Here is a 27803-nt window from a genome sequence, read left to right on the forward strand (position 1 = left end):
GCCTGTGGTGTTGTTTGAAAGCTCTTTTCTGGCTCTACATATTACAAAATCACCTTGGAATACAACTACTCTCAGAATATGAATTATGATAAATTGAAAAATTAAAAATTGAATATCTAAAAAACTTACATTTTAAAATGGCCAGTTCCTTGTCCAAACGTAGCCGGCAATGTCATGAGCAGCACCTAAAATGCTGGTGTTCGGTTTGTTATTCATTTCAGAGAGAATTTGACTCACAAATATGGCATCATACAGACCACTTAGGCCTACTAATAATATGGTAATACCATAGTAGCATCACATGACAAAACAAAAACAAAACAAAAATGGTCAGTTTCCATGGTCCCAGGTTTCAGAAACTAAGGCAGATGTCCATTTATACACACCAAATGATGATATGTGAATGTTTGAACATTCCTTCTCTCTGTGACCTGTGCCATCTTCCCTTTACCATACTTTAAAGAGATAATCAATGGCTACACTCACTCTCATTTTGTACTTTCTACCAGTGCATTTTGAAGCAGCAGCTGTGTCTTTTGTAGATAATGTATAAGTACGTCCCGTTGCAGTTACAGGTTCCACTACCCAGAAGCACATCCTGATGATCCATGACAAGTCTATCTGGTCTGAAGGAAAAAGTGAAGGATGGAGATGGCCCATGAGGCCTCTCCAGTGCTCGGCATACATTCCTCAGCACATGCTAGCCACCAGTTGCCATCATATACAGCTACAACATACCCTTTGATGCTTGAAAATGTAACACATTCCTTTACTGAGCTCACTCTTTCAACTCTGCCTTCTCTGAATGCTGAAAATGGCCTAACTTCCACTGTGTCCATTGACAATGGGCAGAAGCTGTGTAGTTTTTTAGTAACCTGGATAGTTCTTGCAGATTCAAACCTTTTCAACAGGTTCTCAGCTTCATGATGGTACATCTCTGTTGTGGCAAACTGGCAATGGATGTTCTTGACATTATCCTTGACAAATTCAAACAGTCGGTATGGCGTTACAATTTAATTGTCAATAGGACGTTGCAGACTTGCTCGTGCAGCAAGCCATTTAACTGTCCCTCCAACACCATCACATGGACCTTTGCCATGTGATGTGGCAAAAAAGTGCCACTCTGCAGGTATGTGAAAATCTGCCTCGTGGTGGCACAAATTTGTTGTGTTTTTAAGGTTCTTATATTGTGCAGCACAGCCATCAGAAAAAATATAGGATCTTCTTTGGACGTTCTGTCATTGATGAAGTGTCACTGAGGAACTGAATTAGGAGCTTCTGAAACAGATGTACAGCAATTGTATCATGAATGTTGCAGTCTGAAATTTTTTTCCCAGTTTCAACTGATCTTGGTAGTAGCATACAAATGGATGGATTGTGGCCTGCACTGGTTGTTCCAGTGAAATGATTGAATAGCATCTTGAATTACAAAACTATAGTTTTAAAAACGTTCCTGGTTCAAGGGAGTCAGTCAAGGATAATGTCAAGAACATCCATTGCCAGTTTGCCACAACAGAGATGTGCCATCATGAAGCTGAGAACCTGTTGAAAAGGTTTGAATCTGCAAGAACTATTCCAGGTACTCAAAAACTACACAGCTTCTGCCCATTGTCAATGGACACAGTGGAAGTTTCAGCATTCAGAGAAGGCAGAGTTGAAAGAGTGAGCTCAGTAAAGGAATGTGTTACATTTTCAAGCATCAAAGGGTATGTTGTAGCTGTATATGATGGCAACTGGTGGCTAGCATGTGCTGAGGAATGTATGCCGAGCACTGGAGAGGTGAAACTGAACTTCCTGCATCCTCATGGGCCATCTCCATCCTTCACTTTTTCCTTCAGACCAGATAGACTTGTCATGGATCATCAGGATGTACTTCTGGTAGTGGAACCTGTAACTGCAACGGGACGTACTTATACATTATCTACAAAAGACACAGCTGCTGCTTCAAATGCACTGGTAGAGTACAAAATGAGAGTGTAGCCATTGATTATCTCTTTAAAGTACGGTAAAGGGAAGATGGCACAGGTACACAGAGAAGGAATGTTCAAACATTCACATATCATCATTTGGTGTGTATAAATGGACATCTGCCTTAGTTTCTGAAACCTGGGACCATGGACACTGACCATTTTTGTTTTGTTTTTGTTTTGTCATGTGATGCTACTATGGTATTACCATATTATTAGTAAGTGGTTTGTATGATGCCATATTTGTGAGTCAAATTCTCTCTGAAATGAATAACAAACCGAACACCAGCATTTTAGGTGCTGCTCATGACATTGCCGGCTACGTTTGGACAAGGAACTGGCCATTTTAAAATATAAGTTTTTTTAGATATTCAATTTTTAATTTTTCAATTTATCATAATTCATATTCTGAGAGTAGTTGTATTCCAAGGTGATTGTGTAATATGTAGGGCCAGAAAAAAGCTTTCAAACAACACCACAGGCATCTTTTTGTGACTAACACTGACTGATATATTCAAGGCTGAATGTATAGTGTCCTACCCTCACATGTGAACCTTTCCTAGTCTGTTTCTCCCTTAATATTAGTGTCAGATTCAAACCAATGCAGTTCTGGGTGCTACCTTGCTACTGAAAAGGCACACCAAGTATGATTGAAATCCGGGTCGGTCGGGTCCCAAAGTGTCTGATTTCACGTGAAATGACCCATTTGGAGATGGATTTTCGTGGGGATAGAGCAAGGTGCCGAAGGCACAGCTAAGTAACTCGAGGCAGATTTAAACCCTGTTGCAAGAGCACCTTGTTATCTTGAATCTTCTCTCCATTGACTCTCTGGCTTACTGATGGCTTCAACGTACAAATGTTCTCCACAACAACTGACCATACAAATCTTATTTGATTAGGTTTTATAAAGAGGCTAGTTGAGATTTTAGATCTTACTGTTAAGAGTTCATAAACAGGTTACATATGATCCAATAGGTACTGCTGGTGGTACGGTTAGACACAAGGCATGTCTTTGACTCTTAGAGTCTTAAAGCCATTCAGAGACGCTTAGCATCAAGCCAGCTTGACTTAGCTGCTGTGTGTGTGCATGTGTGCGTGTGTCTGTGTGTTGCATAGTAAGTATGTCAGAAAACGCCTACCTAGGTCTACAACACAGACTGTTCAGTGTAGCCGCACTGTGAGTGAGTGACGATTTTGTGTTTTAGCGCACAGCTCAAGACAAGCTGATTAGTGGTGCCTACAGGCCAACAAGCCTGTGTGATGATGATCCAGTCATGCCATCCAGTCACACTGATGGTTGCATTAAGAAAAGGTGGTCTGTTTCAGGTGCATTTACATGTGAGGTAGACTGCAGAGAGAATGCCACAATAAGGTAGCTGTATTGTACTGAAGAGCCTGGTCTACAATGTGACACTTTTTGCACATGATGGAATGGTATGTTTTATTGCTCGTTAAATGATTAGCTAGCGTTATTTTGTTGCTGTTGTTGGATTCTTACAGTAAAGACCTGAAAGTCGGTCATGACGTGCCAGAGAACGTACTGTACCGGAAAACTGTGTTTTCTCACCCGGAGACATGCAGACTTTTAATGCTCAGACAAATGTTTTCAATCCCTGGAAGTTTGAAGCCACCCAGAGGATGTGAGTGACTAGATGTAATGATCATCCCCAGCAGGTTTCCACAACAACGGTCTCTGTTTGTGCGCCCCCTCAGGGCTGAGAACAGAACAGTGCTTCATAGCCAGACACTGAGATGTGCACACGTGTGTACTCTGGACACTGAGGGTGGAGGTGGTGTTTGGATGGCCCAAAGAGGTCATGAGTAATTGCCGCCATTAGCTGCACTCCTGCTTTGAGCAGTGTCGTGTGTCTGAGGCCGAGACCGGCGACTCTCACTGATTAAGTGTGATATAATCGCCGCTGGCTGAACGAAACACTGATGTGTCGCCCATCTGTCTGTGTTTTATGGAGTCATATCCTGAACAAAACATTTCTATTGGGCAGCACGGGGGCCCCACGGCAGGGGTGAGGTCACCGGCTATAGACATGTCTTTGAGGAAGTATGTGAGAGCAAAGAAGTTTTCACGACAGGAGTGTGTGTGTGTGTGTGCTATGATTAAATGCCTTACTGTGTTGTTGCACAAGACTGTGTGTGTGTTTTTTTGAGTGACGGACTGGGACTTGTTGGTCTGAAGCACAGCATGAGAAGTAGCACAACCTAATGGAACTAACATGTGCAAGTGGTGACTGCTGGAGGAGGGCTGGACTTCTGTGATCCCCCCTTTTCATCCCTCTTGTATTTTTCATGTCTCTGCACTCATCTGTGGAAAAAAATTTTTTTGATATCATCACAAACCAGACCAGATGACTCCCATGCAAAAGTTGATCAAAAAGACATTTCAAGCAGGGATGTAATTGTACACTGTACAATTGTACGCCTAAAACGGCACACCTAAAATTATGGGATTTCATTTGTGGCTGTTAAACTACATTAGTACAAAATGTGCTCACTGGACACTGTTATCCATCTCATCTTCCTCATGTTCTTTATCTCGCTTTACACAAATGTTAACATCACACCCTCCACTGTTGTCATAGCCTATAAGGTTACTGTATTCGTAATAGCCTGTAAGTAGGGTGCACCACCGATACCGATACTGGTATCGGCACCCGATACTGCTCTACTCGTCAAGCACTTGCCGTTACCAGGAACGATACTGCTATTACACAAAACAATGCAAAATCTTGTCACGTTCTGTTGACTTGAAAGCAGCATGGGGAAAAAAGTGCCACCTCATACATTTACTAACATTTAAATCTACATGGAAATGGACAATAAAAATATCACAAGTGGAAAAAAACATGCATTTATTTCCGTTGTATTTTGGTGGTAAAATGTATCGGTATCGGCAAGTACACACATTAATGTACTCGTACTTGTATCGGTTTTCAAAAAAAGTGCTATCAGTGCATCCCTACCTGTAAGGATACTGTATTAGTAGTATATTTTTGCTCCCGTCGTTAGTATTCTCCAACTCATGTTCCTTTTATGCTGTTCTGTCTCCCTGTAGAAGGAGTTTGCAGCGCCCCCTCCCCTGCTCTTCAGGAAGCTGAGTAACCCCGACCTGTCGCCCGCCGCTGGCAAGACCAAACTGCAGCGGCAGCTGAGCCAGGATGAGAGCCGAGCGCGGAGAAGCAGCATGGCCAGTGGCCTCACAGGTGGGGCAGACCACACCATTTCAGGAGTACCATGTGAGAATCAAATGTTGCAAAGATGTTGAGGTCTTATCGTGATGTCACAAGGACCATGCAGGATTTTTAACACAAGGGAGTTCAAGTCAAATTCTAGAAGAACTGGGGAAAAATCCTAACTCCTCAAAGGGTTAACAACAATTTATTGGTCTTAGGATATGAGAGCTCTCGCTTTCACCGCTGACTATGCAAATCATGATGCAATTTCTCTTGGAATTTGTGTGCACTCACTTTCAATGGCTGCCTTCACTTTCAGAGACTGTTTCAGGTCTCATAGCATAGACTTAGGGCATCCGTTTCAGAATAAGTGGTGGCAAAGCATTACATTGATCTCTTTACATTCTGTTCTTTTTTCAAAATTAGATGAATTTAAATAAATTCTTACTTTACTCACAGTACATGCAGTGTGTGTACATTTTTGGGACGCCCCGGAGCATTCAGACTAGTATATTACCAGTACACTTCACCAGGGGTGGGGAGCCCATGTCTCGTGGGCCGTTTGCGGCCCTCAAGGCCATTTTATCCGGCCCCGATGTCATTTTAATGTTATACAGCTTCACATGAATTAGGACACATTTTGAATCTTACAAAATACATTTGCAATACAATTAAGTTATATTCAGGGGACCTAGAGAAGGTGGGGTCAGTTTTAAAGGAGGCTGCCTTCAATATAGGCCTAAAGTGCAGGGGAAAATCCTGGTTTGTCAGAGTATGGCCCTCGGAGGACTTTTACGGACCTCGGACGAATTTTTCATTCACCCGAATGAAAAAGGTTCCCCACCCCTGCTCTACACCAACGCACATACAGTATGAACATTATTATAATGTTAATATACATGTTATTACACATGCATGAATATGGTCACAGACATCGCAGGTTCGATGACTAGGTGGATCTACAGGGTGCACTGTTACTGACGCCAGGGGAACACGAGGAAGTGGGCACTTTTCTAGTATGACCCATTTAAGAATCGTATAGTACACATATGAATCATTTTGTAAGTTTATGATATAAAACGTTTCCCTATGGAACCTCTGCATACATATAAATGTGTTGTTGCTGACCTCCAGGCAAGCAGCTGCTGCCGCTGTCCGCCAGCATGCACAGTGGAGTGAGCCAGTTGGCATGGCAGCAGTCTGGGGAGCCCAGCAACCTGGTGCGCATGAGGAACCAGGCTCTCGGCCAGTCAGCACCCTCCCTCACTGCCGGACTGGTAAGTTACATCTTACCAATGCGGTGGTGTACTGTGTTTTTGCACCTGTATGTATGTATGGCCTACACGGCACACATACTCCTGATATGTACTATCCCTCTCTCAATCACACACACGCAGACACACACACACGCAGACACACACACACGCAGACACACACACACGCAGACACACACACACGCAGACACACACACACGCAGACACACACACACACGCAGACACACACACACGCAGACACACACACACGCAGACACACACACACGCAGACACACACACACGCAGACACACACACACGCAGACACACACACACACGCAGACACACACACACGCAGACACACACACACGCAGACACACACACACACACGCAGACACACACACACACACACGCAGACACACACACACACACGCAGACACACACACACACACGCAGACACACACACACACACGCAGACACACACACACACACGCAGACACACACACACGCAGACACACACACACGCAGACACACACACACGCAGACACACACACACGCAGACACACACACACGCAGACACACACACACGCAGGCAGACACACGCAGGCAGACACACGCAGGCAGACACACGCAGGCAGACACACGCAGGCAGACACACGCAGGCAGACACACGCAGGCAGACACACGCAGGCAGACACACGCAGACACACTGCACACTCTCTGGGTATACGGAAGCTTGCAGTGTACTAACATCTCTGTAGCAAACTGTTTTTGCTGTTACTCTATTCATATAGCATGGACTAAGTTGTCTTTAGATAGATAAGAAGGGGAACCTAACCTACATGGTGTGGCTCATAGTTCATGTACATCTCATAGTCCTATACAGCTCTGTAAAGCTGAGGAGATCTTAAGGCAGATGCACTCACAGCTGATCGCCCAGCCTGTAAGGTTGCACACTAACTTGGGACACCTGGGAAACTCCAACTCCCATTGTCATTGTAGCACAGCACTCGTCAGTGCAATGTACAGCTAAACGCTAAAATTCAACATTTGGAAACAACCAGAAACGTCTCAGGAGCTGTTGTGCCTCATGAGAGAGCTTCAAGTCAGTGTATGAGGAAGTGGTGGAGTCAGAACATGCTGCATCATCAGTACTAATACCACAGTTTGTGCAGCACCAACGTGTTTGTTATTTTTCAGCTTAAAGGGACACTGTGCAGGAAATGGTCAAAAATGTACTGCAACTATGCTGCTTATTGAAATTGGGCAGCCTATTGCCAAATTTGATCTTGATATATGATAGTTTACTTAGTATTAAACACATATTTTCTAGTATGGTCCAAGTACGGTCATTTTTGCTGCTAAAAATGGCTATTTTTGGAAATTTTAAATGGCGGACCATGGAGAAGATCCCTCTTTTCATGTATGAAAAATGCAATTTTTCCAGTCATAATGAATACTTAGAATTTGATGCTGTTGGTAAGTATTCATGAAAAAGGTAACATTAGTGAATGGGCAGCATGAATTCTGGAAATAAAAAACTAAAATTCTCACACAGTGTCCCTTTAAATACTTACACTTCCACTCACACCAGTTTAAAACTTCATTTTGCTGTGGCATGGAAAGTCTTAGCACTGTCAACTCTGAAGATTCTTTGTTTTCTGTTCAAACCATCACCGTCATCAGCTTTGCATTTCCTGTAACAGAAGAGCGTACAAAATAATCGGTTGAACTGAAAGGCAAAGGAGAAGACTTGATTGAATATTGTTGTGCATATGAATTCCCAAGATTGGCTCTAGATTCTGCAAATCTTTGGAATACGACTACTGTTGTGTGACTGTGTATGGCCTTGAATATGAGCGTGTGCATTGCATTGTGTGTTCAATGTCCTCACTTATGCATGTATGCCTTCCTGCCACTAGATGGTAGCCATAGGCTGTAGAATAAATGGACAAAACATCTGTGACGTCACCCATAGACTTCAGTAGAGCCAAATGAAACACATTTTGAACCAGAGATATTGGAAAAGGTAGAGATGAATCAACCCTGTACTTTTCTGGGATCCATGTGACCTCGGACTTTAAGTTAGGAGAGCTTTGGGACACTTAAGGTTGAGAATAAATGGTTCTGCTGTAGATGGAGGGGACAACGCCCCATTAGAGGACTGAACTTGAGCACACTACTTTGCATTGGTTAGACATGGTTTGATTGATCTTACTCTAGTAGAAAATCTTTGTTTTGAACCACAGGGGGTTGTCATTTTAGCCCAAATGACTGGGTTTTAAGTTACTTTGCTGATTTGAATATTGCCACTTGTAGCATAGTCCCATATTTTCAGTCCTTCTGATTGAGTGTATGATTTTTACTTGCCGTTAAAGTGAGAAATAATTGGTATGCATTGACACAGGACATTTTTTCTTCTTTTTTTTGTAAATCAATAAAAAGTGCTAACCTGGGTATAAACGAAAGCTTAGTGTGGTTGAGCCATATCTTGGTGCCTTCAGAACAACATCAATTCTATAGCAATAGGTGCAATACACTTAATGTTGTTTGTAAGAGTGAAGATATATTCTCTGCAGAATTTTACACCATGACTTGAGTTTGGCCCATTAGTGGTAGCATTTTTTGTAATATGCCTGCTATTACGGCCTAACCCCTCTAAAGGCTTGCCTGGTTAACACCAGACCTAATCAGTAGTGAGATTAGGTCTGGGGAGCCTGGGAACTCCCATACTGCCTATTAGAGACCGACCGATATGGGTTTTTCTATGGCCGATGCCGATGCCGATATTTAGAGGTCAGAGTCAGCCGATGGCCGATGTGACCAGCCGATTTTTTGGGCCGATTTTTGGGGCCGATATGCCATCATATTATCCTTAATTGGCATGCTAAAAATATACCGGTATATAAACAATATTCTTTTTCATTTATTTATCCATAACATATGTATTTTATTAATTAAAAGTAACATATGTTCTATTTACACCCTTAATATTCATATAGATAGGCCTAGTAGAAATATTATGTAGGCCAGGGCTGTCCAAACTTTTTTAGTGAAGAAAATACAGGAAAATAAACAAGGGGCCGGGCCGCACATTAGCTGTGAGATGACCGGTTCAATGTAACAAATACACAAGGGAGGCAAAAGCTGTCTGATGGCCCATGATTTATTTCCAATATTTTCAAGAGGCAATGTAAGAAAAGGTAACACAAATTGCATAAATATTATTGTGTCAGTGTAATACACTTGTAGGCTATGAATTATCCACATGTACATGGTTAATAATTAAGCTTATTATTAATTGTTATTTATTATTATCTTGTTATTTTATTGTTGCCTACAATCAATCAGTGCATGTTTATAAGCTGTTTAATTTGTATTTAATTCTTATTATAGCCAGCACTACTTCCCCTGCACTTCATGGGTCAATGTGAAACTCGTGCTGATCCAATCAGATCAAGTGCCTCTATCTCACATGCACGCAGGCAGCGATGTAAACAAAGGCAGCTCTCCTCTCTGTGCCTACCTCAGTTTAAATGAGCAAGTTCTGTCGTAACCTAGCATGTTTAGCTAACTTGCTATAGCCACAGCAGAGGCAATTTTACAGGATGGATTCACAAAGCTATCAAAAAATAATGTCACTTATGCGCAACATGCTTACAGTATAGCATTATACTATTCCAACTGTGGGTTAAAGTCACAAATAAAAGTCTAAGCAACAGGGCTGTAGTCAAGTCCACCTTTGTAGAATCCAAGACAAGTCAAGACAAGTACTAGTCAAGTCCAAGTCCAAAGAGGTTTGAGTCTTAAACAAAACCTAGTCCAAAAAGATTAGAGTCCGAATCAAGTCTGAGTCACATGTCGGTCAGTGTTTGACAATGAAAAGGATGTCAATAGTGTGAACCTTAGAAGATAACCTATATGGCATGGATGTGAAGACAAACTTGTTTGTTATTGGATTTAGAGCTCCACTTTACAATCTATGATGGCCAGTGTTCTAAACAAAACTTAATGACAGACCCGGCGAGTCCAAAAGCCTAATTTGGCAAGTCCATTGTCCGAGTCCAAGACAAGTCCGAGTCCAAACAATACCGAGTCCGAGACAAGTCCAAGTCCATAAAAAAACGGACTTGAGACTCGGGCCGAGTCCGGACTCGAGTACTACAGCCCTGCTAAGCAATCGCTAACGCTAACCGCTATTCAGTTTGGAGTGTATAAGCAGCTGTAGGAAGGCTATGGTAAAAGGCACTCGTGGTCACACACCACTAGCAACTTTGATTTCAACTCCATTGCCGTTGAAAACAAATAGACATGGAGTGAAAGTCAATCACATGTCAGATTTGCATCCTTTTTTGATAAAATTTCGCTTATATTTTAACTTATATTGTATTTTTAGAGGTAAACTTCACACTGGTTACCACCAGTATTAGGGCTCCCAGTCCCAGTAGCTGCCCGCTGATGTGCCTGAGAGAGGTGTGGCTGATAGAGAGGTGTGACGTTCACGGAGCCGGTTCTTTTGAACGGCTCCCTGAAGTGAACTATGGGGGCAGGATCACAGCTGGGGGAGCCACTCGACTGTTATTTCGTTAGTTTTTCATTAATTTTAAGCACGTGACCTCGACCTTAAAATCGGCGCAACCAAATGAGAAAATCGGCCGATGCCGATTCATTAAAAAATAGCAAAAATCGGCCGATTAAATCGGCCGGCCGATCGATCTGTCGGTCTCTACTGCCTTTAGTTCTACACAATCGTTTCGATCTGAAAGACAGTATGGCGAGGATGACTCATAACGTACAAGATCATGGGATCTGTGTCATAATGGCCAAGCATTCCGACCTTAACAGTTTCTCTGCCCAATCAGAGAGCAGGGCAGTGTGTCATAATAGCCAAGTATTCCGGCCCCATACGGAATTTACAATAGGCAACTCCCCAGACCTAATCTCACTTGTGATTAGGTCTGGTGTTAACCAGGCAAGGTCTGGGGAGTTGCCTATATTAAATTCCGTAGGGAGCAGAATACTTGGCTATTATGACACACTGCCCTGTTCTCTGATTGGACAGAGAAACTGTGAAGGTCGGAATGCTTGACCATTATGACAAAGGGACCATGATCTTGGCCGTTATGAGTCATCCTCGCCAGACTGTCTTACAGATCGAAACGATTGTGTAGAACTAAAGGCAGTATGGGAGTTCCCAGGCTATCTAAACTTGCATGATGACGCTTTTTGCAGACAGGAGATGTGAACTAGTCTAGAAGACAAAAGGCTCATGCAGTTCAGAGTGTCATGTGTATTAGAAAAGCTCCCCACTGCAGTGTCAAGCCTCCACAAGTCAGTCTCTCTACATGTGCTCAGTTTAGTCAGAGATGCACTGTTCATCAGAGGTAGCCCGTGCCAGCTCTCATGAGGGCACCTTGCGGGCATTGTGTGACCGCTACTGAAGTCATTTCCCATCATGCATCCATCGCACCAGAGTGAGTGGCAAAGGGTGCTCTGTGGGGAGGCTGGCTAGGTAGGCAGATGGTGTTTACCCAGCATTGCAATGCAGCATGGGGCCTTGAGTGAGAAGACCTGCCTCGTGTGTGTGTGTGTGCGTGCGTACGCGTGTGCGCATGTTTGTGTCTGTCTTTGTCATATTGGCACACATGCAACAACGCCTTTCCCCTTCAAAGTCTGCTAAGCCAGGGACAAGGAATTGCACTACTACTGATGTGCGTTGTCATTGTGGTCCTCATTCTGAATGAAACTGTGATCCGTGAACACCTCCCCATTCTACATATATGCAACAATTTACTGCAATTGATCTGCAGAAATCAGAAGAGGAATGAGTTTTTAGTTTTATATCATGATCCAAGTCTGGGCCAATAGCCCAGTGAGTAGGCCCTACATGGCAGGAATGTAGCATCTGCCACACGTGCGAGAATACCATAATTTTACTTTCCACTAATGATTTTGCCTGCAAGCAAGTGGAAGGAGATACAGGCTTGAAGCCCAGCTCATGTATAACGTTTTGCATAACCTTGCTATATTTGTGCAGAACACAATTCAAATGCATTCATTACAGAAATATGTTCACTAACACCAAGATGAATGCAAATAGTCAATGACAACTTTGGTCAGGTACAAGCCACTCAACCAAGTTGAACTATCTTGCTGGTTGTCAAATGTATGAATAACATACAGTATATTACGCAGCCCTACCTATTGTCACCCCGACTGCACAGTAGGGCCTTAAACTACTAGCCAGGCTGTGCCCTCCTAGTGACGCAACACTTTGAGCGTTGCAGCCAACTAGTCAGGTCAAGAGCAATGCAAGTACTTTCTGAGTTCCCACAAATACGGGAACTCCTCACACTTTGTCGATAAGCAAACAACCATAAGCAAAACAAGGGAAGCAGGTCAACCATGCCATGTTTGGGAAACGCTAATTGTTGTGCTCTTGGTCAGACCAAGTCTCGGAGAGATTTGAACGACGATGATAATCAGGCTATTAAACTACATGTTGTGTTATAACGTGACAGTGCTCAGGTGTACTAGGATAATGTTGACTGCCTGTGGTGTACCCCAAGGGATGGAGGTTAGCGTTAGCTTACCCAAGTGAAGGGGTAACGTATACAAATGGAATGGACATGGCAAACTCAGAGATGTTGCTTTTTTGCGGGTGGTCCTACTAGTCTTACTCAAACATACAATATCTATTTGTGTACTATTTGGGCCTGTTGTCTGTCGGTACACTTTACAGTGAATAGGGTGCAGCTGGTTGCAGCTGCCTCCCATGAGCCTCCCATCTCTTGTGCCATTCAGTGGCCTTGGGTTGATTTGATTTGAACAATTATGGAAATCGGCCATAAAAACCCTCATTCTGTATAGTGCTGCACAGTGCTTGTCAATAATAGAGCTTTTTTTTCATTTACAAGGACATGGATGCTAATTAATCTGATGTTGGTTTTGCATGTTTATCTCTGTGGACAGCTGCTTAAAACACCTGAGCTCTTTTTCAGTTTGTGTTTGTTTGTCCTCACTTACATCCCTGAAACACAAACAGTGGTGTTGGTCATGTGGCTGCAATGGGTACTTGTAGCTGTAAATGTAGACTGTCCAGTTCATGCGGTGACCTCCTGTACTGGTCAATACATACTGGAAATATCGCAGTTAGTGTTGCACCGATACCATTTTTTAGCCCCGATACAATACCCGATACCTGATTGTGCAGTATCGGCCGATACCGATACCATACCGATACTACTCTGTTCGAAATGTATATACAGTATATATATGAAAAGTTATATAGGCTACTACTTGGATGTAACATCATTGCTATTATGGCTTTGTCAGGCTACTGGTATTGGTATCGGTGCAACACTAATCGCAATAAAGGAAATCTGAACATCTTAGGCTTTAAGTATTCAATGTCAGCAGTGTTCTTCATTCGTAGATAAAACGGGACAGGATGTGATTTACCTGGGCTCACCTGGTATGGAGAGCTAAAGATGGCTACACTTAACCCAGATAGAAGCCTTCTTCTGGGTGGCGATGTACCAGGGTATGTCATGGGCCCTCTAAAAAAAGCTAAATTAAAATAATCTTTATTAAAAGTCGTCTGGAAGTGATGAATGTATGGTAAGAAATGCCCTTCTGAAGCACAAATTAAGCCAAATGCATGGATTACTAACAATATAATCTAATATAATACAATATAATAACAATGCTAGTGATAAGACCAAGGATATTTTTTATTTGTATTACACAAGTAGTGCCAGCACCTTTTAGTTTTGAAAACTATCCTTGTTTGTGACCAATGCATAGATGTGCAGCTAGCTATGCAGACAGCAGGTGTCCTGTGCGGTGGGTGATGGCTGCATACTGAACAGTGTCCTCTGGCTGAATTCCAACTTTCCTGGGTTTTGGAAACCAGACAGAGTGCACCTGAGAAATCCACCAAATTTTTATTGGGTAGTTACTTTTTCAAATGGGGTCATGTAGGTTCATATAGCTTTTTTCCCCTCAATAAACAAATTCGGCAATTAAAACATGTTAACTCAAGAGTTATCTCTAGCTACCATTTTTAACTTTTCTTTACCTGAAATGCTTGAGAGCAACGAAAATGCATTAAAAGCATCACTGTGGGGTTTTATCCATGACATTTAAAAGTATAACATGATTGGCCTTCCTCGAATACAAGCCCTTTGCCACTTTTGGAGATTGAATGCATTTTTGGACAAAGGAAACGATGAGCCTTGGTATGAAATAAAATTCGAACCGTTTGGAGGATTCGTTTTACAGATTGGTAGCTTTTTCAGAGTGGTGGTGTCAATCTTTTTTTCTCTCCGTGCTTTCGGCATCAGTTTTTAATGAAGAAAGCTTTATTCTCTGTTTGTTGCCCAGACAGCCTGATCCCATCCCATCCTGGACATGTTTGTAATGACTGAGGCCTTCATTGACACATTTGAGGCCTTGATTTCAGACACATTTGAAAGACCCCATACCTTCCCCTGATCATATTTTGGTTTTGGCTGATAATAATGGAATATACAGTGCCCTCCATAATTATTGGCACCCCTGGTTGAGATGTGTTTTTTAGCTTCCAATTATTTTTTTTTTTTTCTAAATAATATGGGACAAATGGACAAATGGAAAAAAAGAGAAAAATCCAACCTTCAATACAAGTGCATTTATTCAGTGGGGAAAAAATCCCACATAAAGAAATAATTATTTGACATCAAATAATGTGTGTCACAATTATTAGCACCCCTGGTGTTAATATTTTGTACAACCCCCTTTTGCCAACAAAACAGCACCTAATCTTCTCCTATAATGTTTCACAATATGGGAAAAGACAGAAAGAGGGATCTTCAGCCATTCCTCTTTGCAGAATCTCTCTAAATCATCCAGAGACCTGGGTCCTCTCCTCTGTACTCTCCTCTTCAGCTCACCCCACAGGTTCTCAATGGGGTTGAGGTCAGGGGACTGAGATGGCCATGGGAGGAGCTTGATTTTGTGTCTGGTGAACCATTTCTGTGTAGATTTGGCCATATGTTTAGGGTCATTGTCTTGCTGAAAGACCCAGTGACGACCCAGCTTTAGCTTTCGGGCAGAGGGCAACAGATTTTGATTTAAAATGTCCTGGTATTTCAAAGCATTCATGATGCCATGCACCCTAACAAGGTTCCCAGGGCCTTTGGAAGCGAAACAGCCCCACAGCATCACTGACCCACCCCCATACTTCACAGTGGGTATGAGGTGCTTTTCAGCATGCACATCTTTCGTGGTACGCCAGACCCACTTAGAGTGTTTGTTGCCAAAAAGCTCAATCTTGGTCTCATCTGACCAAAGCACACGGTCCCAGTTGAAGCCCCAATACCGCTTGGCGAACTCCAGACGCTTGCGTTTATGATTGTGAGTGAGGAAAGGTTTTCTCTGTGCATGCCTCCCAAACAGCTTGTTGGCGTGTAGACAGCGCCTGATGGTTGATTTGGAGACTTTGTGACCCCAGGATGCTACCATTTGTTGTAATTCTGTAACAGTGAGCTTTGGAGATCTTTTGATTTCTCTTACCATCCTCCTCACTGTGCGTGGTGGCAAAATAAACTTGGGTCCTCGTCCAGGCTTGTTTACCACTGTTCCAGTTGTTTTGAACTTCTTAATTATTCCTCTCACAGTGGATATGGGCAGCTGCAGTTGAGTGGCAATCTTCTTGTAGCCTCTGCCTGACCTGTGAAGGTCGACGCACATCTGCCTCACTTGTATGCTGTGTTCCTTTGTCTTTCCCATGTTTAAGAGTGGATAAGAGAAATGGCCTCGGTGTCACGTCATATTTATACCCCAGGGAAACAGGAAGTGATGAATTACTAATGAAATGTTCCTACATACTCTGGTAAACTTTGTAAACTACTGTAGAAATGACAGAAATGCTTCAATTATATTTATTTCCTGGGAATTGTTAAGGGTGCCAATAATTGTGGAACAGGTGATTTAATGAAAAATAATAATTTTTTAGTCAGGGATTTTTTTATTTTCTTACAATTCATTTGAGTTGAAGGCTACATTTTCCAAAAAATTTCAGTGTGACAGTATTCTTCTGCAATAAACACTGAATTTATTTTAAGGCTTTTAACACATCTCAACCAGGGGTGCCAATAATTATGGAGGGCACTGTAGTTGCACACTGATGCCGGACTCTCATTTTTGTGATGATGCACAAAATGACTTTTAGTAACGTTTGAGTAATGCTTGTACACAGTTTTGTACTTGCATTTATTACACTCCCACCCACATTATTAAAACACACACGAAACATACAAAGATTGCATTAAAAAATGTGTGTGTTCGCACATTTTAATATACAATCTACTTTTGCTGTTTTTTATTGATTAATGAATATAATAACACATTGCGTCCCAAAAATATATACACGCTTTTTGTGTTAATTGAATTTATTGAAATCCATGTAATTTTCAAATTGTAATAGAGTTCAAAGACCTCACTTAATTGTTTGGTTACCACCTTTTGACAAGCTGATCTCTAAGGTCCTTGTTATCAGACCTGTAACAGTCAATGGAAATGAATGCAGCCAATGAAAATGAAAGTGAATTCCAATAGAATTGTTAGCATTCCTTTGCATTGTGAGGATAATGCAAAGGATAACAATCCTTTGCATTGTTAACAGTGCCTGGACCAGAATTGATGGTAATTTGAAAATAGGTGTGCCAGACAGTACTTAAAACACTTTACAACTCTACACCTTCACAATGAGTTAAAGTGTGCATACATTTTTTGGACGCTCTGTATATTCAGAATTAAATGGTTACATCTCCAATGATATGATGATGCAATACATGCCTCTATATACTATGTAGTGATGTGACCAGAAAAGGGCTCTGTATTTGGAGAAAAATGGCTGTATCTTTCATGCTGACTTCTGTCTTCGGCATTGAAATGTGGTTGAATATGGCTGTTGGGTTTACTGGCTGAATGTCTTCTTCTCTGCAGGCACTAAAAACGTTAGGAAGATTTTACTTCAAGATTAAATACTCACTGATCTATGGTGTGAAAAGAAATATGGTGAATGATTGTCCTTGAAATCCTCAACCGTCAGTTAAGCTAAGAACGTATCTAATGTCAGACTTTGTAACCTTTTTAATGCTGGAAAAAAGGTTGATGGAAAACGGAATTAATTAACCCTCAGGAGCAAAACTTAAAACTACTAATGGTGTCTATTTCCCAAGGCTACCTATCTCACTTAGTAAGTGGATCGTCTAATTACCCATGTGCTCGGTATGTTGTGTGTTTTTTATTCTTTGTTGGGTGGTCATGCGCCAGCATAATGGCTTTTAACGGCTCTGTCACGTTAATGGATTTGAATGGGTTTGTTTTTTTTAAATCACAAATAGGGTAGAGGGTTTGTGCTGTGTGACACAATTTGATGATGAAGTAAATGTATGCAAATGGTACTTACTGTATCATTGAGTTGGCCATATAATACAACAATAATGGTCATTTGCCATGTCTAGTATATGGAGTAGTGACCTTATACTGTTATTATTACCGGTAAAATATTTTCATCAGTCTTCAGATTGTCAATTGAATAATTTATGATTTTTTTTCTGGCATTAACTTTTGGTTGGCTCATTCTTTTTAATTTAATTGCCAGTTCCTTGTTGTCGAGCTAGCCTGGCAGTCAATTAGGTGAAAAGTTAAACCAGCTGTGTGAAAGATGGGCTTTTGGTGTTCGTCTTTACCTTTTCAAGCACAATTTTGGGCAGGTCACTGAGCTGCTTTGCCTAATACTCATTTCTTTGTCATCTCTTGGCTGTCATGTCTTGCTTGGATGAAACTGTGCCTTTCTGTGATCAGCAGGGCTCTACATTAACTTTTTCGCTTGCCGGCCACTGTGGCTAGTGATTTTCCAGAGTCACTAGCCATCCAGCTATTCGGTAGCCACAAATTAGATTTTTTTTATCATCACGCTGTACATGTAATCTCAGAAGATGAGGTGCTTAAAGCAAGTAGATGAGTGCATGGGTTTTTACATTGAAATAAAACAAACAAATAGAAACTGAGTAACTTTTTGTTGGACTTAAATATAAACAATTGATGCCCAAGGGGCAAAGTGCAGAATATACACTATTCTGACATGTCATACCATAGAATAAGCTACCTGCCAATGGCTAGTGATACTGAAATTGTTACCAGCCACAGCCAACTTTTACCAGCATTTGGACGGTTTGCAGGTGCCAGTGTCAAGCCCTGGTGCTCAGTGAAGAAGAGGTTATATCTACATGTTCCATCAGGCAGGGCCAAGCATGTGGGCCAAGGGTCGGGACTCGGTACGATGCACTGGCGTCAGACTCTTCGCTCTGTCTTGACGTCATGCCATCACGAGTAGCCATGGACATGATGAGGAAGTAGGCCTAGACATGCATTGTTATGTTTTTGCCTTGTTTGATGAATATTTTTTTCTGTTTTAGGCCAGGAAGGAAGCGCTTAGATTATGGGTGGGACTGTTTTATTGGAATACAGGGTTCTCTCCACAGCAGTTATGTCACAAGCTGCACAATCATTTCTTGTTTTTGTAATGGTGCCTACAAACAGGTGCCACCCCAGTGTTTTGCTTTTGTCATCCCACGGAATGTTGGTAACAAAAGCGGCTCGGCATCCTCTATAATAGTGAGGCCAGTCGTAATTGGAGTGTAATTAGGGCTGGGCGATATGGAGAAAAAAAAACAATATCACGATATGGATTACTTTGATAACGATAATGATATATATCACGATATAGCACAATTACATACATTTTCCGTTATTCTCTTTATTTGCTCTTTATTTTTTTCATGTCGCAAAACAGCCTTTCTTCAAAATGGATCTTTTTATCCTTATTTTTACAGTTACATTAACTAATAGTGTGTATTGTGACAACATGAAATTGTAATTAAATGATAGTAATTTTATCAATTTTATACAATTGAATATCACGATATAAATTATATAGGAGAAAGGTCACGATATACACTTTTATATCACGATGACGATATATATCGTCATATTGCCCTGCCCTAAGTGTCATACACAGTTCCTTTGCTCTCTGGATAACCAAAGTCTGTCTTTAAACTTCTAGTCTGTGCAATGAAATGAGATGATTCTAATTTTGAAAGGGTCCTGCCGCCGTAGCTGGACAAGTTTAGGAGAAGACTGCTTACTGCTTTATACATAAAACTGGTTCATAAAGGAGACCTAGTATGCTCTTTCATAACCATCTTTTTTTAAACTGTTTTTGCATACAGCAAATTTGAATCCTTCGGTCTCGGACCAAACGTATATTTGAACATAGAGCTATAGTTCAAGCAAACATATAGTTTGATTAGAAAAGCACCTTCAGACTAAGATTTTCACTTATTAGTTGCAATGGAGACACGCATAGCAGTATGAGGCAGTTAAGGCTAGTCACCACCCTCACCACTGTCAACAATCATTTTTGAGGAATAGATTAGAAATCCCGATATCTAGGCCAGTAAGTCCTTGATCCAGTAGTACAGTATGATGAAACTGGTTTATTCTCAGTCTGCAACAAGAAATGCCAAAACCTCAAAGTAAGAGCATTTTTCAGTCACCCCACCCCCTCTCTACACCATCTCTTCCCGAGAGTTTTGGGGCTGGCTCTGCATTTTCTTATCACTATAATATGACAGTGCTGATTTTTCCTTTTCCATCTTTGTTTTATTGGAAACAGTCAGTGCCAATTCCCTCTCTTATTGTTTCAGGCTGGCGAGCTGAAAATAACTCATAAAATAACTCATAAAATCTCTTTACCTTGTAAGCTTATTTAGATCTGTTTTACGGATGGCCACCATTTTCCAATATAGTATAGACGACAGAGACTATTTGATTCAAACTCAGAATCTGTTCGGAAATGGTGAGAATCTCACTCCGAAGCCTCCAAACTTGTTGGATATCTGCTATCAGATTTACAAATTCCAATCATGTCTATGAAGAGGTTCATATAAGAGGCTAATAGAAGAGGTTTAAAAAAACACATACACTTAAAATGACAGGTGAGCTATTGAAATAGAAAAAACATCTACCTATATTATTATCTTGAACAAAAAAGTCACGTAGCATGCACCTCTTTTTGGAACTGGGCACTGATGTTTTACTTGTTACTATGTTTTATCAAATGACCACTATTGTCATTGCTTAAGCTATTTGTTTTCTGTCTGACAATGACGATTGCCACTATTAAGTCTTCATTAAAGTTCAACTTCTACACTCTACATAACTACGCCCAAAGTGAAACGCATTATTAATTTAGCCTAGATAATTTCTTCATATATTGTATAGAAAAGGAATCAAAATTACTGCAAAGACAACCTGTATTACTTGTACAGTTTTACAGCAGTGTTTGCAGTTAATCCGAGTGTGTTGACACCAAAACTCTGTGTACGATAGCCTGCTACAAAAATATACAACAATTTTCTTCAGAATGCAGGAGTCTTGTAATATCCACTGCCTTGAATGTCGGAAAGTCACTCACTGTCACGAGATACAGATAGTTAGTGTCCAATATATTTTCAAACTTAATTGCACATACTTCTGCCTTGATATTGGCTCTAAATCGTTTCAATAACAATGATCCTCCATAGCCGAATGCTTTAGAGCTTGGTGGTTGCGCACAATCACTTGCTGGTGCATCCTCATGGTCATGTGACTGAAACCCTGCTATTGTGCCAACAAAGCCAAATTATATTTATAAAGCCAAAGCCACATTATATTTATATATCAAATATTTTAGACACATTTCATTTACGACCAGTGGCTCCAACCAATCAGAAATATGACTTTCTGCCGGACAGAGGTCTAAACTTTATGGGCAGTCATGGGTGAGCGGTTAGGGCGTCAGACTTGCATCCCAGAGGTTGCCGGTTTGACTCCCGACCCACCAGGTTGGTGGGGGGAGTAATCAACCAGTGCTCTCCCCCATCCTCCTCCATGACTGAGGTACCCTGAGCATGGTACGGTCCCACCGCACTGCTCCCCATGGGGCGCCACTGAGGGCTGCCCCCTTGCACGGGTGAGGCATAAATGCAATTTCGTTGTGTGCAGTGTGCAGTGTTCACTTGTGTGCTGTGAAGTGCTGTGTCACAATGACAATGGGAGTTGGAGTTTCCCAATGGGCTTTCACTTTTCACTTCTTTCACTAAGCTAAAAAGTGCAATTTTAACAAGAACATAAGGGAGTTGCATTTGGAGAGTGTGTATTTTTCAGCTTTGATAGTTGAGCCTGGACAGGTTCTGGAATGATTTTTGTCTGATGTATTATGTTTAGCACAGCTCGATACTGTATCTGGTTTCCTAGCGTCAGATTCTTAGAATTGAGCGCCTTAAATTAAACAAATTGTCATCAGTTGTGAGAACCTGCCTCCTCACAGATCACTGCACAGAGGCTCCTCTCATTAAACCAGCCCTTATAATGAAATATTAATGCAGCACCACCCTTAGTCTAGAACTGGGTTGAGGTCTTACTATATGTGTGTTGTGAAAAAACGGCTTCTATTCCATCATTAATTTATAGCTTCATGTTTGAGGCTAAGCTTTTAGTGCACGTCTGCCTGGGTTTTTCCCAAACCTTTCTTCCTCCACCACATACTTTACAGGTTGATTTCCCCACCCCCCTCTACTGCAGTAATGTACTGTATAAGTATAGCTTAGATAGTGTAAGCTTCAATGTTCCACACAAATAATGCTAGATTTATTATTTTGTGTTTGACACTAAGAAATCTAACAATCGGAAAGCAATTGGACAGTTTGGAAAATGACACCAATTTGACCTCGCTTACCTGGGGATAAAGACATGACAATCCACGTAGCATCATAAATCACTGCCATAGAGAGTGATATTTTAATTGAAATAGTTGTAAACAGGCTGTCCACATTGGTCACGTTAAAATATGCATGATGTTCAGCACATTGGTGTTTGTGAGCAGACGACAACACCCCCCCCCCCCCCCTCTCTAAACCATCAACAAATCAACTGGCATCTTGATGAGCACTAACCAATAGACATACGGTACTTTTGTGTGTTAGTTAATGGTTTTCTTTCTCCTGTCTGGCAGCTTGATGACTGTAGCTGGCTGATGTTAGTGCTGTAAATTTGTGTTAGTTAAGTGGCTTTGACTGCAGAGCTTCATAAAATGTTTATTGTACCCCGAGGATCAAGTACTGTCAGGAAGTACAGTCGTGCTCTTCCTTATTCATGTGTTGTTCTTGGATGCATAAATCAGACGCTCTGCCTGGCTTGAGTCGCTCCAGCTGAAAATAACTGGGGTGGCGTCACTGCAGGTCTTGTCAGACGGAGCTGATGGCCTTGGAACAGAGAATGCAGGTCAGCACTCAAGATTCTAGAGCACAGAAAGATAAAGTAGATCTGTGACTCAATGGGTCACACCATTGGGACATCTGAGCCATGTGTAATATTTGATTAAAGCATATATATGTATTATTATAAAAATAATAATGTTTAGAGTGCAAGGTCACCATACAGCATGGTCTCAAAACACAATAATTATATAAATAATAAATATAATAAAATAATTTAATAAGTAGTAAATATAATAAACTGCAAACATTTTAAGTGTGCTTAAAAATAAAAGAAATTGAAAATTATATTATAACAGCAGATTGTAAAGAAATATTTAGAAACTACATATTATATTTATAAACAACTAACAATTAGACCACAATGCAACATTAATGCCATTTTAGTAAGCCCTCCATAACATTCCACCAGATATCCTTTTATTTTGAACGTTCTGCTTCTGTACTTTGACTGTTCTAAACCAGTCTAGAGTATACTAAAATGGCATCTCTTTTCTAATGTGTTTTCTTATCCATCTTATCTATGGAGTTTTTGGTTAGCATTGACAGCAGCGGTGGAAACACCTTTTATAGCAATCGTGGCGATAAGGTGGTCTATAAGAAGGGCATGGAAAAAACGTGTCTGTCTTCTGTCTCCTAGCTGCTCAGCACTGTCTGGGTTTGACCCCTGACCTTAGCACGACATTGTGATAAATCTCACTAAGGGGTCAACCATTAGGGTCTGTCACTTATTCTTAAAAGAAGTGTTCATGCAGCCATGGAATCAGTGCTCTTAAATGTTTGGTCCTTCAAAACAAAACAAAAGAGATCGTAGCTCTAGTCCAGCCAGTTAGAAATCTAGCGTGAACACATTTCATATTTGGGGGAGGGGGGCTTTTTGCCTTTATTTGACAGGACAGTGAAGGTAATGGCAGGAAGCAAGTGGGGAGAGAGAGTCGTCAAAGGACCTGGGGTGAGTTTCTCAAAGGAGAAGTTGTTAGCCTGTTAGCAACTTCGGTAGTTGCCAATGGGAAAATGCATTGAAAACAGCTAAGTAGCTAATGTAGTAACCAACTTTGGTTCTGAGAAACTCACCCCTGGGCTGGATGGAATTGAACCCGGGTCGGCTGCATAGTAGACGAGTTCCCTATAGAATTCCCATTGTGGCATAAATTCATGGCAGGGAAGCTGGTAAATATGATGTCTTGCCTGGGATAAATGTCAATCAACACAACAGATATTTCACTTTCTTTATGATGACCATTCATAATGATTATTGTGTGTATGGTGTTTAATTCCTGCAAAACTCTAGAATGGCAAAAAAAATAATTATTTAAAAAAATTCATCAAAATTTAACATTGTCACCAATTTTTATTCTTCTGAGTTTTAAGTCGATTCTGTCAAATGATGTGAAAGGATGCCATGCCTATGGCGTTTCCACACAGTGATTTTTCAACTGGACTGTGTGTGTGTGTGTGAAATATTCCCTCAGTCTCAAGTGTCCAATTTCTGCCTTCTTGCATCTTCCCGTCTCGCCTGGGCCCCTTCTCTTACCTCTGACCCTTGGCCAAGGGCACACTATTGGGCTTCCTCCTCAGGGAACAGTGGGAAAGTAACAGCTCCATAATGGTATTGCAATCCAATGCTGGAGGGATGCTCTTTTAATTTTAATACTCTATTGTATTTTTTTTTGTATTACACTTTTTATGGTGTGGTGTGGTGTTTTTACAACGTGGTCATTTTGTTGGGCGAGTGGGTGGCAAATCCATGTTGTCTGTTTGCCTGTTGCGTTCTGTATACTCATTTATGTTTTCTTCCATTGTTGTCACTCTGCTCACCTTCGTCCTCCCAGTTATCTCCAAGAAGCTCGTCTCGTTGCAGCTCTTTTCTTTGGGAGCCGCTGTGCAGAGGTCATGCTCAGTATTTGAGAAGCTGAAAGTTAATATGACGCTGATGATGGCTAATGAGGTGTGTGTGTGTGTGTGTGTGTGTGTGTGTGTGTGTGTGTGTGTGTGTGTGTGTGTGTGTGTGTGTGTGTGTCTGTGTCTGTGTCTGTGTCTGTGTGTGAATCCACTCCCCCTCATGACCATGTTGCTCGCTCCCTCCTGAGAGCAGTGAACAAAGCTGCATCAGCGAGGAGATGGAGGGGGATACAAAACCCATTTTTCTAGCCGTCAGATTTTCCTTTATAGATGCAATGAAAATATTAACACAGTGAGTGATGAATTAAAAATGAGACATACCGTTGTAATAGGAGAGTTGTAGGGAAGATAAGAAAACATTGAGTTACAGTAAAGCTGGACCGTTTGATTCAGATTCTCTCAGTCTGCCTTAGAGTGCGACTTCCCCTTTTCAAATGCAGCTCCTCAATAATTAATTACATCGCCCACAGATCAGTAGTTGCGTGATTTATTCATCATAACGCAAGGCGTGGATGACTCATTGTTTAGTTTATAGTACTGTATGCATTTCAGTGTATGGTACTGTTTGTATCGGAGGCAATATGTGTACATTGCAGTCAGTATGTCTTTGTGTAGGCATTGAAAGGGGGAAGTGTCTGGTGTGTTTGTGCATGTGTTTGGAGCAGGCTGTGCCTGTTTGATTTGCCGGCTCCGTCATTCTTATTTTCATGTTAAGAGACAGAAGCAGGGGCTATGGCAGCTCTTATACAGACGTAGAGATGGTGTGGTGCGCTGTGACAAAACAAGAGGTGGAGTCTTGCAGCCCTCCCATTCATTTTATGCAAATGAAGAGGCTCCTGCTGGCACCCGATTGGCCAAAGTGTTCCAGAGCCATGCTATTGGAGAGTGCCGTGTTGATCTTTGCCGTGTGTGTGTGTGTGTGTGTGTGTGTGCCGAGAAGGCGCCTACACTTGTGAATATGAGGGAGGAGAATGTAGGCATGTGAGGCGCAGATAAAGAGAGGGAGAGAGAGAAGGGGGGAGAACGAACAAGTCTCAGCGCATAGCTTAGGCTCAAAATACCACACAAGCCAAACACCTCCCACCGAAATCTCTGGTCTCTTGAGCCCGACAAGAAGAGCAAGTCACAGTGGAAAGAGGGGAGACCGAGAAGGCAGCATCAGCAGAGCACAAGAGAAGGAGGTGCCTTTTGCATCCAAGTCATAAACACGGACAGTTGCTCGATATTCCACGAGCAGATGAAGAGCAGGGGGTGAGTGCCACTCCAGCCACACGCTTTCTGCTCCTCCCTGCATGTGTGTGGGTATCCTTTTGTGTTCCTCACAAACTTGGGCTTGGAGGCTACAATTGCAGTTGGCTGATGCATCAAAGGAGCCAAAAGCTGGACTGAGGAGAGCAGAGGATCGCCAAACTGGAGGAAAGATGGACTAAGATGGAGTTCATTTATTCTGCACCTGCTTGTGTGTGTGCAGAGTGTGCACCACTGTGGTGTTGAGAACGTGGCCCGCATGATCTGCTCCCTGGGCTAGTCGTTGGCTCTGATCCTTACTCTGCACGCACAGTATGGAAGGAATCTGCCCATTCTGGTCTGAGCACGGCTGTGGACTTGGCTCTGGGCTTTGACACAGGGTTGTTACTCGTTCCATAGCTCACTCAGCTCAGAGGACTGAACACTTGAGACCTAGACTTACGCTCATGGAGAAGCCTCAAGTGCTGAGAGACATTTAATTGAAAACAACCTGCAGGCAACGACATTGCAAAAAAATAACTTTTTCAACAATAAAAAGAAATATTGCGTAAGGAAAGTGTGACTAATTTGGATTTTGTGATTGAGTTTTAGAAGACTGGATGAACCAATATGGAAACGCTGCTGGTTGTGTCTCAAATTGGCTCCACAGATTTTTACCGGTAATTGTATTCAATAAAGGGGCTGTTTGTCAGGGCACTACATCTCACATCCAGCAAATCCCCTGGAGGCCGTCATTGCCATCATTAATGCATACTGTGCTGCGTGTGACTTATGCAAGCAGCAAGGCTTTGCATTTAAGGCAGCCGTTAGAGCGCGCGACAAGGATGGACCGAGTGACTGGCAGCCTGCCTATCGTCTTCCAGAGCTGATTACGGGGCTGGCCGCTTGGAAAGGAAGAGTGTTGATAAAAGCTTGCGGAACTGGTGGGTGGGGGTTACGTGTGCCTGTGTTCTGAATGGATGAATGAGGTGAGCTGAGTTTTTTTTTTTCCTGGAGGAAGGGGAGGGCAAGCTCAGGGACACACATGTGTACCAAACGGATCCTCATCAGCACAGAGACGAGAGGAGTGAGAGGAGGCAACAACACAGACAGGCGGTAGAGCCAAAGGGCCAGGATCTCTTGCTTAAGATATTGGGATAGTAAAAGCAGAGTGGACCGACAACAAGACAGCTTTTCATCCAAATCACCCAGCTGTGTTTCTCTAGTGCATGCTGTGTCTGCTGTTGAGAAGAACGTAATCCTTCATTCCTTATCAAACATTTTTTTTAATCTTTGGAAGTCTTACACCAAAGAAGCAAACTGGATAAAATTCTTTCTGGAGAGAAGGAAGCCTTTTTGGACATTTGTGATGGTTTAAGTAACTTCCATCGTGGTGTTTTGGCCGACCATCAACAAGTAAACCACAAAAAGACGTTATTTGCAGCACTCTATTATGTGGTGTGAAATGTGCCTACTTTGATACAGGCTGCTAGCCCACATAGCAAACTTATAACTAAGAGCCTGGAACATGTTTGGAAACCACCTGGTTCCATTCTGTATGCATGAGCCAGCAGTTGGGGGGAGCTCGCCGTCACATCGACTCACCCAATAGATCACATTTGGGACTGTGGATACACCAGCTCTTTAGGTACCTTCTGACCGTTCATGGCCGCACCGTATGTAGCCAGCGACTACCACTTCTGTGGGTGAGCGGACCAGTGCCTGCGTCGGTCGGTGCGTCCTTACTCACAGCCAGAGGGGCTGCGTTTGTCCTCCGGAGAGGTGGTCCAGCCTAACTGTCGTTGAGCCAAACTTAAGAAAGAGACAAGGAGCGATCATGGACGACTCCAGCATCTTACGGAGAAGAGGCCTTCAGGTAAGGCCCAATGTGAAATAACATG

At 42.0% G+C, this 27803-nt stretch overlaps 1 protein-coding gene across 7 annotated transcripts in view; it reads left to right on the top strand.

Annotated features, from left to right (window-relative positions):
* The window catches only part of mast2 (microtubule associated serine/threonine kinase 2), a 148200-nt gene that overhangs the window by 21837 nt on the left and 98560 nt on the right, over positions 1-27803 (top strand). For 4 of the 7 annotated variants that reach the window (XM_063200621.1, XM_063200622.1, XM_063200623.1 and 1 more), the window contains exons 2-3: positions 5038-5185; positions 6290-6432. In XM_063200621.1, coding sequence (XP_063056691.1) covers positions 5038-5185; positions 6290-6432 — 291 coding nt within the window. Of the gene's footprint in view, positions 1-5037; positions 5186-6289; positions 6433-24822; positions 27779-27803 lie in introns of those variants that run through there. The other 3 variants (XM_063200626.1, XM_063200629.1, XM_063200630.1) reach the window with 1 other exon arrangement.

The sequence above is a fragment of the Engraulis encrasicolus genome, chromosome 6 (assembly GCF_034702125.1).
Source record: "Engraulis encrasicolus isolate BLACKSEA-1 chromosome 6, IST_EnEncr_1.0, whole genome shotgun sequence".
NCBI lineage: Eukaryota > Metazoa > Chordata > Actinopteri > Clupeiformes > Engraulidae > Engraulis > Engraulis encrasicolus.